The sequence below is a fragment of the Triturus cristatus genome, chromosome 3_2, assembly GCF_964204655.1.
Source record: "Triturus cristatus chromosome 3_2, aTriCri1.1, whole genome shotgun sequence".
In the NCBI taxonomy this organism is placed as follows: Eukaryota; Metazoa; Chordata; class Amphibia; order Caudata; family Salamandridae; genus Triturus; species Triturus cristatus.
The window spans coordinates 876,815,348-876,831,070 of NC_140584.1; the positions used below are offsets into that span (position 1 = coordinate 876,815,348).

The 15,723-nt window shown below is 44.0% G+C and overlaps 1 protein-coding gene across 1 annotated transcript in view; it reads right to left on the minus strand.

The window, feature by feature from the left end:
• The window catches only part of LOC146858367 (trafficking regulator of GLUT4 1-like), a 198,724-nt gene extending 184,483 nt beyond the window's left edge, over nucleotides 1–14,241 (minus strand). The window contains exon 1 of the mRNA XM_085649247.1: nucleotides 13,400–14,241. Within this exon, the coding sequence (XP_085505373.1) occupies nucleotides 13,400–13,795 (396 nt within the window). The 5' untranslated portion in view covers nucleotides 13,796–14,241. The remainder of the gene's footprint in view (nucleotides 1–13,399) is intronic.
• Between the last annotated feature and the right edge of the window lie 1,482 nt (nucleotides 14,242–15,723).

Sequence of the window (15,723 nt, forward strand, 5' to 3'; positions counted from 1 at the left end):
TATAGGAATACCATACCGTCACTCACATTGATCTAAGACCCACCACGAACATACACCGCATTATCATTAAATTGCCACCATAGCCTGTTATAGAAAAACGGACACTGTTTAAATATATAATTTTGGAACATAGTTGTTTATCCGTCTGATGAATGGTATTTGTGAATGGTATTTGTGACCACTTGCCCATTATATACTTAATAATCCTCGGGGCGATACTTGAAAATTGTCATCATGAGTTAATTTCCTTTTTTCTTGCTATCGACATTCAAACATGCACAAAAGGTAATTTATTGTGATTATATATTTTTTTACTTGCCTGACGATTACTTGGGACAAAGTATAATATGTAAAATGTATAGTTTTGTTGACAACCGATGGTTAAAATACATAGTCTTTTCTTTATGTTGAGCGTCATGTGCGACGCTTTATTCTATATAAAAATGTTTACTCCAAACTGTGGTCATGTGATCAAGAGCTTGTGTGCTTGAAACGCGTCTGTTTTTTACCGGGAAAAAAAATTGAATTGTGCTACCTTGGATCGGTGTGGCTCGTGCTTACTAGACCTTAGTAAGCGTGGTGGTGGATATATATATATAAACCAGCAATCTGTGAGCAAGGGCACCTGCCCGAATCGCGTCAGATTTTGCAGCTCGAGGAATAAAGTAATCGTGTCTAAAAGGATTTGGGACTCGTGTTGTCTTGTGTTCGCCGAGAGGAAGTACCAAGACAGCCTGCTTTCCGTTGATATATATATATATATATATATATATATATATATCATAACAATTCACCAGTTAAAGTTAGCAAAGCATGTCATGAGTGATGTAATATGTGCGGTCCTAAGCAGTGCATGGCGGTGCAAAGTTATAGTCATCTCTGCTACCTATAACTGGTGAATTTCTGTGTTTTTTAAGTTGAAATCATTAATGTTGTCACTGAAATAGTCACCTAACATAAAGGTTTCTTTAACATTTGTTTTTTTCAGTGAATTTCTAAGATTTAAAAAAAAAAAAATCTTTTTCTCACACCTAACTATAACGTTAATGAAACATTAGTTTTTTCCCCGTAAATTTCTAGGTTTTTTTAATGGAAAGTAATATTTTACTACTATATGTATAGCCACCCCCCTCCCTAAGCCTTTAAAAGGCCCAGGTGACTCCATCCCTCAAGGCTGGTATTTTTAAGGGAAGAGGGCCCACTCTGCCCCCCTCCTCGCTGTTTTCAGACTTTGGGACCCCATCCCCTGAGTCCTGCATTTTTAAAGGTGGGTGCCATGGTGCCGAGCCAGGGCACCCATAATGAACCTTGCTTGGGACCGCAAAGGGAGCCCCAGGTCCCCGTGGCTCCAGCCGGCTCCCCGCATGTTGCAGGCGCCGCATTGCTCCGACCCACAGGGAGCAGCAATTTCTGCTGCTCACTCAAGGTGGGAGAAATCTCTTGATCTGTTTCCCTGCCCACATCACTGCAGTCAGAGAAACAAATCAAAAGTCTGCTCCCAGCTGGTGGGTGCATTTTTAAAGCTCCAGCCCACTGGGAGCAGACTTTGTGTGCGCTCCAGCGTGACGGCAGATTAATAAACACAGGTATTCATGCCCACGCCGGTCCAGGCAGGAAAACTGCTGTGTCCCGGGGTGGACTCCCCGGACCCAGCTAGTGAGCTAGCCCTAGGGGGTGTTCAGGTTCCAGGGACCAAAGATGGCTCAGGGAGGGGACCACTTGGCTCCCCTCCTCTTGAATGCACTTAGTAGCCCTGGGGGTGGGGTGCCTAGGGCCTTTTGAAGGTTCTGGGAGGGGGGCCGCTCAGCCTCCTCACTTTTTTGGAGCGTTTTGGCCCCAGGGGGTGGGTTTCCCGTAGCCTATGCTGGCTTGGATGGGGGATGCGGTCCCCCTTCCCTTCTATTATTGAAATCAGCCCTGCGGGATGGGGTCCCCAGGGCCTCTGGAGGCAAGGGAGGGGGCTGCATGGCCCTCCTTCCCATTTATGCACATTTTGTCCCTGTGGGTGGGCTTTATGGGCCTTTAATGGCTCAGGGAGGGGGGCAATGTGGCCCCTCTCCCCTATTTTCATGATTTCAGTCCCGAGGGTGAGCTCCCCGGGGCCAATAATTAGGGCTCCTGGTTTCATGGTATTTAGTTCTTTAACATTTCTGTCTGTATTTATCCATATTTCTTTTTTGGCCATCTTATTGGTATTTATCCATGTTAATTTTGTGTTTTGAGGATAAATGGAGTCGTAAAATGGTATATTTTCACATCTATTTAATTCTTAGATGTGCACGCCTGCGTGTGCGTCTGTCGTTTTATAGAAAGTTAAACAACCACTTATAACAAAACACTACACCCTCAAGTGCATATTAGCATTATGCTACAAATATATGTTAACATATACCTGTATTTAAGGCAATCTCTTTCTGTTTTTAGCTCCCCATGCTGTCTATCTACTCAGCTTTGCCTGGAATTCATGAAAGGCAGTATGGAGTGTCTCTCACAAAAAGCACAATTTTCTGTATTTTTCCACCTTAAAGAATAAAATCAGACAGGAAACAGATTGTTTACTGTCTGTTTTTATCTGTAAAAATTAGTAAAAACTGCAGCCTTACCTTTAATTTCTCGAGGGGAGGGGCTGCACAGCCTCCCTCCCTTTATTGAATATGGCTCCATGGATGTGCCCCCCAGGGCGTTTCAATTGAACAATGCGGCCCGGCCACCATTTTCATTTCCATTCCCACGGTATTGTGGCAAAATTTGCTGAATTATTTTTAGGGGGAAGGGGCTGGCCCCAGGGGGTCCCTCATGGGGCTTGGGGGGGGCAGAGTATCCCTACCTAGCCCCCTTATATTTTTTGAGGGAATCAGAACACTCCATTTTTAAATTGGTGCTCCCGCAAGAGTCTCTAAAGTCTTGCAGACCCTATCATCCAGATGTACAAATACTTTTTACCCTTCATTTCTAAAAAAACTGCTTGACAAATTTACACCAAATCACAAAAAGCACAATCTGCGAACCAAGATCTAGCTTTCCTCCAAATGTAGTGTAATTCAAATCAGCAGTTTTTGCTCTAGCCCTAAAAAGAAGTCTAATGGAAATGCCAGGGGATTTTGCATTTTGGAATCTCCCTTTTTTTCTCAGTCCCCGCTTGACGATCATCCCGAAATTGTCCATGCACAAACTAGTCAAAAAGAAGCAACTTTTTTGAAAGTTTCGTGGAGATTCGTCAAACGAGGCCAAAGTTATTACCAAGGCAAAAACCTATTTTCCTATGGGACAGCTGCCCCAACTATAACTACCTAGTGGCAACCGCCACTATGAGAGGGGGGGAGTGTGTGTGTGTGTGTGTGTAGTTTAATGTTGAAAAAGCATATATAATTATTTTAAAATAGAATGAAAGCTCAAGTTAAATAAAAATAAAATTACATTTCATTTTGAAACTTTTGTTAAGCAATGAAAAGTTATTTGAATTCTACCCATAACTATTAAAGCTATGTAATACATATTCAATAAAATTAAAATGCTTCTATGGGTGGTGTTTTTTAATGATACTTTAGGAAGTATTATTCATAAACTAAATGGCTGTATTATAATTCATTATTTGAAAAATGTCCAAGGACGCTGAGTGTACAACACGACAAATTGCACTTTGTGGATGCTTCCATTAGCACAATCAGTGGGTTGTTCAGAGTCAGTGTCTTGGAAGTGTCGCGATAGGGGCTTCCTAAGAATCCATACCCCCACGAAATATCATTGTATATGTATAAGTAGAAACAGTGACATTGGGGTGGGGTTGTATGCCTGGGGCCTCCCCTCATACATGCGGACTGCACAGACTCATTACTGCAGTTTGAGCACTGTGGTACTGTTCGCCATCATAAATGTATGTGGGTTCCACAATGCATAGAGGGAAACCCCGAACAATGGAAAGCTTCTTGGTGAGCTCAGGGTGTGGGTGAGAATATTGTAAAGCGACTCAGCTGTTCTCAAACACGATCCTTGGTGTGCTGTAAAAATGTCAGCAGGGCACACCCTTCCAGGCCCCTCACTCAATCCTTCACCTCTACTCATAGTCCCAGCTCACAGCTGTGTCCGGTGAGGTTTTTCACAATGTCATTCCACAGCTATTTGTTGGGCATCATCTGACATCTTGTCCTGGAGTCCTTTCCAGACTTTGCCACTGAACTAAACATGCACCGAGAAAGCAAGTGCTGCCTGTCAGCGGGAGAGCATTTTAAGCACTCAAAAAAGAAAGGTATTTCTTGTAAAGTGTTACAGTGGCTTGACTCTATCCGCGACTAACGTCTTCAAACCCAGACACATTTTCACTCATGTTTCAGACTGTTTGTAAAAGTCTAGGCCCTTGAATAGAAAGCATCAACTCACACAACAGTGTGCTGCAACACCTCATTCAGTCCATTGCAAGTTGCCACTGTGTACAACACGCACGTAAACATACAAAAACATACATATATCAGAGTTTTACTGGGCGCCATGCCCCTCCATGCAGATACTCAGCTGCAAAATATTAGTGAATTCGCATTGGGAGATATTATTCTATTGAATAGAGGTAGAGGGTTTTTGTACAGCCGCCTATCCCCTCTCGAAAATGGACCGGAGCCGAAGAGGATGTCTTAAATCTAAACCTTTATTTCCACGAATCAATGAATGACACAATATCGTGGTAAACAATATCGTTGACAAAACTATTGTGTCAAAACTATCGTTTACCACAATATTGTGTTTGTATGCTTATAATTGTAAGTACAAAAATATTGAGTAAAAAATATCCTGGACTGTAATATCGTCCAAAACATACAAAAGAAATATCAATTTTGTAACATATATATAATATATATATTACGCAGGTAAAAATCCTCACTAGAATTCAGACCCTGTGGCGATTTACAGTCCATCTCCAATATATATTTGGTCTCAAGCCTTCTTAAGAGTGCTTCACGGTCACCACCTCTTCTCAGAGGGGGGACCGAAAACACAACAAAGTACTTAAGCTGTTGTGATTTCTTCGCGTGAAACCCCTCAAAATGTCTAGCGACAGGGTACGAAATGTCACCATTATTGATTGCCCTAATGTGCTGGTGTATACTCTTGTGAACCTGCAGCTTGGTACTACCCACATACCGTAGGCCACAGGGACACTCCAGCACATAAACTGCATATTCAATTTTACATGTCTGTTTTTTGTCAACACGAGTGAGCTTAGTCTTAGAAGGTGTGGAGTACTCTGATTTACTAACTCCATGTTTGCAGGCTTTGCACGTGGCACATTTTATAAACCCTTTGCTGGTGTCTAGCCAAGAAACACAAGTTCTCACTTCAGGACTGCTTTTTACTAAAGAATTGCTTATAGAGCGTGCTTTCCTAAACGTAATGTTGGGTGATTTGGTCAAGTTAGTGCCCAGAACCGGATCATTTTTTACCAATGCCCAATTCTTATTAACAATCCTGTGTATTGTTTTGTGCTGATTACTGTAAGTAAGAATCAGTCTAGACGGTTGTGTTGACTCAGATAGCAGATTCTGATCAGCATTGGATTTAGTTGCCAAAGCCTGCAATCTACCCTTCTGATTTGCTTTGACAATGGCTTTAGTGATTACTTCTGGAGAATAACCCCTACTCAGAAACCTTTCACGGCACTCATTTTGTGCAATCGAACAGTCAAGGTCAGAACTGCGAATCTTCCTAATCCGCAGCATCTCTCCATAAGGGATGCTACGGATCAGGTGCGCAGGATGGTGACCGGCAGCATGTAGCAGAGTATTTCCAGCCGTAGGTTTTCTGTACAACCTAGTATGCAACTGGTTGTCTTTGACTGTGATTTCAACATCGAAAAAGCAAATGGACTCATTGCTAACCTGACCTGTAAAATTCAAATTTAAATAGTTTTCATTGATTTGCTGAATAAAATGGAGCGCACATTCCTCTGTTTCTCTCCAAATTATCAGCAAATCATCGATGTACCTGTACCACCTTATTACATGTGTAGACATTATTTCACAAAAGGTAGACATGAGGACTTGTTCCTCCCACACTCCCATGTGCAGACAGGCGTAACTGGGGGAGAAACAAGCCCCCATCGCCACGCCCCTGACCTGCTGGAACACCTGGTTCTGGAAAAGGCAAAAAATATTTTCAAGGCACATAGTAATCATAGCCAGTAGCATGTTGTTGTGTTGGAAAAAGCAAATAGGTCTTGTGTTTAAAAAATGCTCTATTGCCTTCAAACCGTCCCTGTGATAAATACTCGTATAGAGAGACGAGACATCTAATGAGATAAGCAAATAATCAGGATTCCAATCAATGTCAGATAGTTTTCTCAATAGGTCTCCTGAATCCTGAATGAAGGAAGGAAGTCCCTTCACATGTTCCTGTAAATAGAAATCAACATATTTGCATGCATTCTCCATTAAACCGTTACAGGCTGATATAATTGGCCTTCCCTGTGGTTTACCCTTGTCCTTGTGTATTTTTGGGATAAAATACACCACTGGCATCACAGGGTGGTCATTTTTAAGAAACCTAAATTCTTCAGTTGTTAGCAACCCTGCGCTTTTCCAAGCCAGGAGACTGGTGTAGAAGGTATTCCAAGATGCCTTAACAGCTTGCATTGTGCTGCGCCTGTAACGGTCTCTGTCGTTCAATTGTTTCATTGCCTCATCCATGTACATGTCCCGTGGCCACAACACCACGTTTCCACCTTTATCTGATTGGCGGATGATTATACTGTCATCTGCTTGCAACTTTTTGATCAACTGATAATATACGTTATCTTGTGTATATTGTTTTTTGATACTCACTTATTTTCTATATAACGATTTCAATTCTTGAGTTATTTTATCATTGAAAACGTAATATTGTCTAGTAACATGACCGGACTAAACGTTGATTTGGGCTTGAAATGGGTCACTGTTGCACCACCATATAAGGATAGATCTTGACTAACAGATGGCTCAGCACTGTCATCTTCATGCTGCAATTGTTGGAGATCTCGCAGTAATCCCACATCGCCAGCTGTTAGTATTGATGGACTGGTATTCTCATCAATTGGTGCTTCTATTTGTCTGACCTTTGGTGGCCCTTGCAGCAGATGAAACTTTCACAATTTAAGTTTGCGCACGAATTTGTACATGTCGATACGAGTTTGTGCATAATTAAAATCACTTTTAGGACAGAAGGATAATCCAAGATAAAGTATGTGTAGTTCACTTTCTGTTAAAGACACATTAGTCAAATTAATAACAGTTTGTGAGTCACTGTTGTAACCTGACAAAGTTATTTGCATTTCCATTGTTTCTTTGGTTTTCTGTTAGTTTGCTTTGCGTTTATTGCCACATTGTCGTCTCTCCCATCGCTTCTTGTTGCGTTGTTGCTGGTGTTTGCACCTGGAGCACGGGGACGCAGTGTTTGCCTTCTGTCCTGGCACAGGCACTGGACTTCCTGGGCCAGGGAGAATTTTTGAAACCCCAAGTGCTGAACCCTCAGTTGTTCATTATCTGATTCGCTGTCAATTGCCGAGCTAAGATCTGAGGCTGACATGGCTTCTGGTACACTATTGTTAGCATCGGAGGATATTTGGGGAAGGCGATCCACCTTTTTTGATACTTTAACTTTATCATATTTTTTAGAAAAGGTGAAGACTTGACCGTGTTCATAGTCCAACTTGTCGCGTTGGAACTTAAAAGCCTTTCTTTTTTTAATGACCTCTTCCTCACGGTGCAAACGTGTCATCATGTCCTCCCGATATTTAATACTTACTCTTGAGACTCTTACTTTTTTTGAGCCTTGAAAAAGTCACGGATGTGATGAAACACCTGTTGGCTGTTTCGTGTTTTCTTCATCAAGGACTGGAATACTATTCCGTCACTGTACTGTTTAAACTTTGAATGTATCACTTTGATTGAAGTATTCAGTCCTTGTATACTTGTATACTTTGTTACATACCTGTGGAACTTTGATACCAACCAGGGTAAATTAATGAAATAAATCAGTGAATATCCTTACAAAACAAATTTCCTGAGTTTCCTGTGTTTAGAGTATCCTTAATTTTTCTATTTTTGATTCAACAATATCAATAATTAAGTATAAAATGTTATGAGTGCCGGGGTATATCCAGGTTTTGCAAGTTAAAGCACAAGTAACTCTTTGTCACATATGTCTCCACACCCAAGGAAGTGGGGTGTTTCTGTTACCCTAAGTGGCACCAACACTACTCTTTCATGTTATTTGATTATATAAGTAGTTTATTGCCCACTTATAATTGTTCCTACTATTGATGTGCGACCCCTATTTCCACCACTACCTTCCATTAGTTTTGGCTACTAAAATGTATTTAATAAAACTAAATTAAAAATGTTCATTCAAAATATAACACTTAAAATGCATAATTAATTATCAATTCAAATGTATTAACAATAGAAAATAAATTAACAATAAATTAAACATATTTCTAATTTAAATAACTTCCCACCCTGTTCCCCTACAAACCCAAAACCCCGCTACAACACTAAAAATCACTGATAACATTAAAGAAAAAAAACTAAATCACTTAAAATTGCAAACTACATTTTAAAAAAATTAACAATATTCATACTAACAATACTTACAAGCAGAATGAATATATCAACAAAAACCCATCAAAATAATGTTTACATTATATTTTTTACAACTGTATTATTGAAAGCGATGCTAAAAGCAATGATATTCTTTAAAAGGACTATACTTACCAAAAAAAGATATTCTTGACATGGATATTCTAAACCAAAATATTTTTGCAACACAATATTTTTCCCCAACATTTATGAGTTCCCAATACTTCTAAATCAATATTTTGTCCAAACACCCTTCCTCCCAATGTTCATACATGCACATTTCCAGATAACCGACGACCATTGTGAATGACTAGTGCATATACATTTTGCAAAATTTTTCTGCATTTGCCACACCAAATCGAACAAAGAAAGTGTGCTCCACTCCGTATTGCAGAACTCTTTTGTTACAGCACATGCATCTATGGTTAACATGTACAATGCTCTTTTTGCTTATAAATCATCTTAAGTGTGTAAAGGAGATTTTAAGAGACCTCTCCTTCGGTGATGTTAACCTGGCCGTTGGCTCCCAGCAGAGATCATTTCAAGAATGCCCCTATGAAGGATGGGACATGCTGTGACTGGACTGAGGAAACCCATCTGCTCTGTACCATGTAGAAGGTGCTGATGTACCAGTGAGCTGGGCATGGGACCCTGCAGGAGGCTTGTTAAGCATTTGCTGCGGATCATGGCAGCAGCTCAGCCAAGGGACTTTGTTGGGGAGTGAGGAGATGTTAGGGCAGGAGACAGTACAGACTGAGGGTTAGTGGGTGACGGGGCTCTGTCAGGGGTCAGGAGACTGATGCAGAGCAATGGCAATCCACTTGCTGCCTTGAGTAGCCATGAGCAGCAGCTGGAATGGTTTAATGTCACCTTGAAGGACCACCACTGCTGTCCCTTATTTTTTTTATGTTTGCAAGCTTCCCAACTAGCCTGCCAGACACCTATGCTCTGCATCACGCTCCCTCGCACCCTCCCATTCACAAAAGTAGAGCAAGAGGTCGATCGTTCTCCTGCAGTGCAACCAAAACATGGAGCAACCTCCCTCAACACAACATGGCCTCCTCCTCACTTCTTGCGTTCCTTCAAGAGGCTGAAGACCTGGCTCTTCAAATAACTCACGCCCACTCACCGGCTCAAGTGCCTGGATACCCTCCCAGATGATTAGTGCACCCTACAAATCAACATTCAGTTCATAGCCAAGCTCTGAGGTGGGTAGTACAGTAGGACAAGCTATGGCCCCAAGGAGTGCACTGCTGACCATCTTCTATTATCATCGCTATATCTATGCAACCCTCTTACAAAAACACACCCCCTGTGCCACAAATGCCTAATCGTGGATTCACCCCGTGCCACAAATGCTTTATCATGGACTTCTTCATCATAGCTTCTGCCTTACAAGGCGCTATTCAGTGTAACATTGGCCTACCTCAGACTGGATGGATTACGGTGACCTAACTAATAGCCATAATTACCCATCTGACTGGTATGTATTGCATAAATTTCAGAAGTTTAGAAGGCCGAATCCCCCTTAGACGGTCCAAACGTGTGGCCTCCATATAGATCCTTAAACCAGGCACTCAAACCATGAGACGCCTTACCAGCTTTGTGCCTTCGTCCACCCACTTTGTTTTTTCTTGTGATCTCTTCCACACCACCACCCTGGTGGCAACGAAGGACAGAGGGAAAATCAACTCCTACACACAGCTCTCTTCCTCTGCGGTGCTGGCCAGGTCCAGGACAACACCCCTGGTCTAGATTTTACCATAATTACTCAGTGCAGAGACTTCCGAAAAGCTGCAGCAAGCATTTAATGGGTCCATTCATCTATGCCACCGCTCCACTCTGCGAATAACTGCAGACACCGATCGATCTCCCGCCCATGCGGTCTGAGCCGGCCGCCCTGTGCTCAGGGGGAGGGCAAGGTTCCTCCCCACCCTTCTCCGTCCTCGTGTACCTTACACATCTACATCCAACCCACCAGGAAGAGGCAGTGGCCGTTTACTTAGTGACAACCTGTCCAGGTGGTCCCACCTTCGCTCATATGAACTATGAGGGGACGAGAGTAAAAGGCTCGTCGAGCAGCCTCCCAACTAGCACCTAGAGATACGAAAGGTGTGACAAGTCACATGGTGAATCATCGAGAGGCGGTGTTCAGCTGCCTCAGCAACAGTCGACTGCTCACCCCTGAGATTATTTGTTATAAAGATGCAAGACCCTCACCCACAAGCGTGGGTCACCATGACAAACATGGCTTGAAGGCAAGTTCACTCCTTGCGCTAAAGTGAGTTGGCTGCTCTCGGCGAATTTTCAGGAAATGTTCTGATTTCCTGGGCAATATTCCTACATTGAGTCTGTAACACTATCAACGATGTGTACCTTGACCTCTCCAGAGACACGCCAGGGAGTCACTATGGTACAAGGGCCGCCGACGTTTTATCTTTCAATTGCTCGATAGTTTGATGGAAAGCCTTAAAGTTACAATTCAGCTACTTCTGTGACATTTCAGTAACAGTAAACGTAGAGAAACGCACCCCAATGGAGAAAAAAACGTATATTCAGAACATATATAGAGTAGCAGGAAACATTGAGATTTGTGTCTCATGGGTGTAAGCAGAGCTGTGAGCTAAGGATAGCTTGTCTAGTGTGCCGCGAGACCCAGGGTTATAGAACGCTGTAGAAACGCAGAAAATCATTCTATCCTGTTTGTCAGGGCATTGGAGGGCACTCCTGGATTAATATACGCATAACAAGAGAGGGCAAATAGGAAACACAGCGCCCCCTTATGTCGGCGGCTCGTTTACTATATCGTGGGCCGATTCCCAGCCCCACGGACAATTGAGATTTCGCGTGCAGTTTTAAGAGGTATTTTTATATTAGCATATTTTATATGCAGCTCTTAGAAACGGTATGGTGCGCTATAGAAAAATAAACTATTATTACTATAATAAATTGTTGGTTTTATAACCAACTCTCTTTCCTTGAATCCCTGTCTGTTTTGTTTCTACGGCTCTCTCCTGCTTTTGATTCACCCAGGGACAATTCACGAAGCTTTTGTTTCTGTCAGTGTGCAGTACTGTTGAAAATTCAGGCTTAAACCAGTGTCAGAGATCTGTATTTACTAAGGAGAGTCCCGCGCCTCACCTGCAGAGGAGCGGTCCTGGGTTCAGCACCGTGGACAGCTTCCTCGAGGCTGCTCTACTGCAGGCATGGCTGAATGTGCCTGGAACCTGCTATAGGCGACTGTGGAATGTTTCAATATAGGAAATGGCGCAGAGGTCAGCTAGCGACTCAGACCCTCTCCCGAGAGACTTGTAAACCCTACCACCGCCCTAATGTTCATTTTACATAACAAGTTTTCTAACATGCGGGGTAAAATGCCATCGCGTCTACAAGCTGTTCTGAAGACAAACTCGTAAAATATTCCAAAATGTCACGGTCTGGAAAGGTATTGGGAGTAGGATTTATCCGCAGCAGTAAATCATGTGTGTGCTGTTCGGTCTGGACAGCTTCAGAGGTGGAGGGGCTGTGGGTGGGGCCTGAAAACAGGTCCTGTGGGCTTCCCTCTTCCAGGAGGTACCACACTGAGAGGGCTCCTGCCATGGACGACACGCCTTCTCGTGGGAAGGCTTGCACTTCGCATCAGGGATCCCAAGCACGTCCCGCAGTCCCTCAGGGTCTGTTAAAAGCACGAAGTACCCATGGAGGTCCAGCGAGTAGAGCGTCCGGAAGCAGACACCTGCATCATTCCGCCGAAAAAGGGCTGACTGTGCATTCAGTACAGTTTGGTACCAAAGCCTCCGCTGCACAGTGGCCCAGCCCAACCCAGAACTGGGGTACTTACCCTGAATTTCTGTACGAAGGACTGAAAAGCGCACTCCTCACAATAGTGAGAGTACAAAGACATAGAACTGGGCGCACAGAGCGCCTTGTAGTAAGTGCTCTGGCTAACGGCCCCCACAGCGGCAGCGCTGTAGAACATCGGACATTCTAAATTAAGAACATTTAACAGGCAAATTGGCAATGCAGCAGCAGCGCGCGAAAAGATGGCTAATTGGGTAGCCAGCAAGGCGAATAGCTTCGTGACTCTCCCTCTCTGCCCCCTTCCCTTTCTCCCCATCCCCTACTCCCTTTCACTCTCGTCTGTCACCTTCCCTCTTCATTGCGCGCTTCTCTTTTTCTCTAATATATCTCACTTTCTCTTTTCTTATGACTCCCTCTTTTTCTCTCTCCTTCCCCCTTTCCTTTGTTTCTTGCTCCTGTCTCTTTCAACTTCCTTTCTCTTCCTCCCTTCTCATCCCTTCTCATCCCTTCCCTCTCTCTTGAACTCACTCATTCTGTTTATTTATTTCTCTCTCTCTCCACGCTCGCTCATTTACCGATCTATCCCTTCCTGCTCTCTCCCTTCCCCCTTCTTCCTATTCCCCGCCCACATTCTTTTCGCTCTCTCTCCCCTACCTCGTTCTCTCTCCCTCCACCCATTACTCTCAGCTTCGCTCCATTCTGAGGCCAGCACAAGATGCGTTTCCAAAAGACACCGCCACCCCCAAAACTTCATATTTACATCTAGATGAAATGACGGTGCAGTGACTCTGTTTCTCTTTGGAAAACCGTACCCGCACCATCACGAGAGTTTCAGTGTGAGATACAATACGTAACTGTGCCGTGTTCAGAATAAACGGCTCACATCTTTAATTAAAAGTTTCCCGGAAAAAAGAGCACCATTCTGAAAAATGGGAGTTAAATTAATGCGTGAATTACATTCTTAAAAGGAACTCAAAGGTTTTGTGCTCAGTACTCACCATAATGGAAAAGACCAGCGCCACAATATTGACCGGCCACACTGGGCAGAAGCAGGAGAATATGGCGAGTATGAGGTAATCCGTGGGCCGGCCCTGCTCCTGGGCGTTGGTGGTGGCCGTGGAGGACGCCCTGGCCAGGCTGACCCGCGAGGGCGACAGGGGCGCAGACTCCAGCTGCCCGGCGGAGACCGACTTGTAGGGCACGCCGTTGCCGTTCTGCTCCATGTCCATGGACCTCTCGCTGGACATGGTGACCGAGAAGGACTTCTTCATGCCGTTCTCCTCCTTGCCCGCCGAGCTGGTCAGCAGTTTCTCCGTCTCCTGCGAGTCCGCTGGCTGCGCGTTGGCGCACTCGCCCAGGGTCTTGTCGAACTGTGCATCTGTGTTGATGGCCATGGCCGGGTCTGCGATGGAGTGGGTCGGGGTCCCTGAGTGAGAGCAGCGCGTTAGTAAGGAGCTGTTAGACTTCCATCCCGGGCCGGGCAAGGGTGGGAGAAAAAAGAGAAAGAGCTGAGCGCCGACGCTGAGCCTTCAGGACGCACAGGGAGGGAGGCGAGGTGGAGGCGCCGTGCGCAACCGGGGGAAGCCCGGGTGAATCCGAGCTCCCTCAAGAGTTAAAAGACCACGAGCGACGCGGAGAGTTCCGCTAGCAATACACTCACAGGAGCCGAAGTCTCCTCACCACCACGTGCCCGAGAGCTGCAAACACACTGGCCACCACTGTTTGTTCGGCGCGTGAGTGAAAGAGGCGTAGCGGGGCGAAATCAACTCCAAATGCTAGGTTCGCACTGCTCTGCTTGTGTCATAGGCTGGGTGAACTTGGCCACCCCTACTCACCTCTTCTTTTCACACGTGCCTCTCGAAGCGTTCTCACCACCGGCCCCCACTACTCTCTATGTGTGCTTTAAGTGGGGTGAATAAGGTGGGCGTGGGGGTCCCTAAAAGGCGTGTGGTCAATTAAGTATAACTCGCAATCTTCCACAAGAGGTGTGGCCAATGGGATTGAGGGCGCGGTCTAAACATGCAAATTAGAATCCTCTGCTTAGCAGAGCCTGCCAGCTGACCATTATTGGGTGTCGCTGTGTGTTTTCTGTTAGTGCATCCAAACATGTCACATAACTACAAATACACACATCACAAACAAGTCACACCCATTGCCTTTGCCAATGATGATTGTTTTTTAGCCAAGAACATGAGCATGAGCCAAAAACGCATTGTTGGGAACAACTGATATGCCGCAACATTATGTTATTTTAAAACAAGCCAGAGCTGTTGGCTTTGCTTGTGTTTATTAGAACGGATACTTAGTCAATATCAGAAATAAGCAACAGCCACATTATTGCAAATAATTAGAATAGAAAATTCTGAAAATATGAGATTCTAGAAATATTTGATTGTTTGGTTGGTGCGTTTTTGCAATTATTTCGGAGGTGTTTTCGCAACACTCTGCAGCAACAGTGTTGTGCTCTCAGCATTCGTATAGTGCTCTCCTGCTGTTTGAATGGCACCTAAGCGCTTTCTGAGTCTGATGAGTAGTCACACTTGTGAGTCTCTCTGCAACTACCATTCTTTGTTCGAATTCTTTTGGGCATCTGGCCCTAGGTGAGGTAGGCAGCCGTATGTATGTATGTATGTATGTATGTATGTATGTATGCATGCATGCATGCATGTATGTATGTGTGTGTGTGGTGTATCGAGGACAGGTGGAGGTTACTTTTAAGAAGCTGCAACTGTTTCATACCATGGCCACCAGAGAGTTGTTGCTTATTCTAAAGAGTCAATGAACATGTCTTGATTAGTGCTACAGGAAGACTGAGTGACAACCAAATGCAAACTCTCGCACTTGTTTGTGCCTATGTTGTGGGTGGTCCAGACTAGACACAGCTCTAGTGTTACCAGCCCTCATAATCATTATTTTACACAAATTCACTAAAACAGACTCTGTCCTCCTTCATTCTGTCCTGATCATCAGGGGTAAAGTGGAGGCGCATCTCTAGCACAAACATTTGAAATCCAACATTCCTGTTTCATGTTTTCTTCTACTTGGGATTTGGCAAAATGAAAATATATTTATTTTAATTCTTTTTACCAACGGGAGATGGTGGTGTGGGTGAATGCACAGTTGTGTTGTCATGGCCTACAATGATAGTGCAACACATGGAAATAATGTTATTTCTTTCTACAGGTTTGCATGCTGTATCATAAAAGCTCCACAATATTCCTAAAGTCCCAGCATGAAAACCGAATTTGATGTAAAGCTTCCAATTCTTGTCTCTCCTTTTTCTTTCGATTGACTCACTAATTCCATTCCATCTACTGCATGC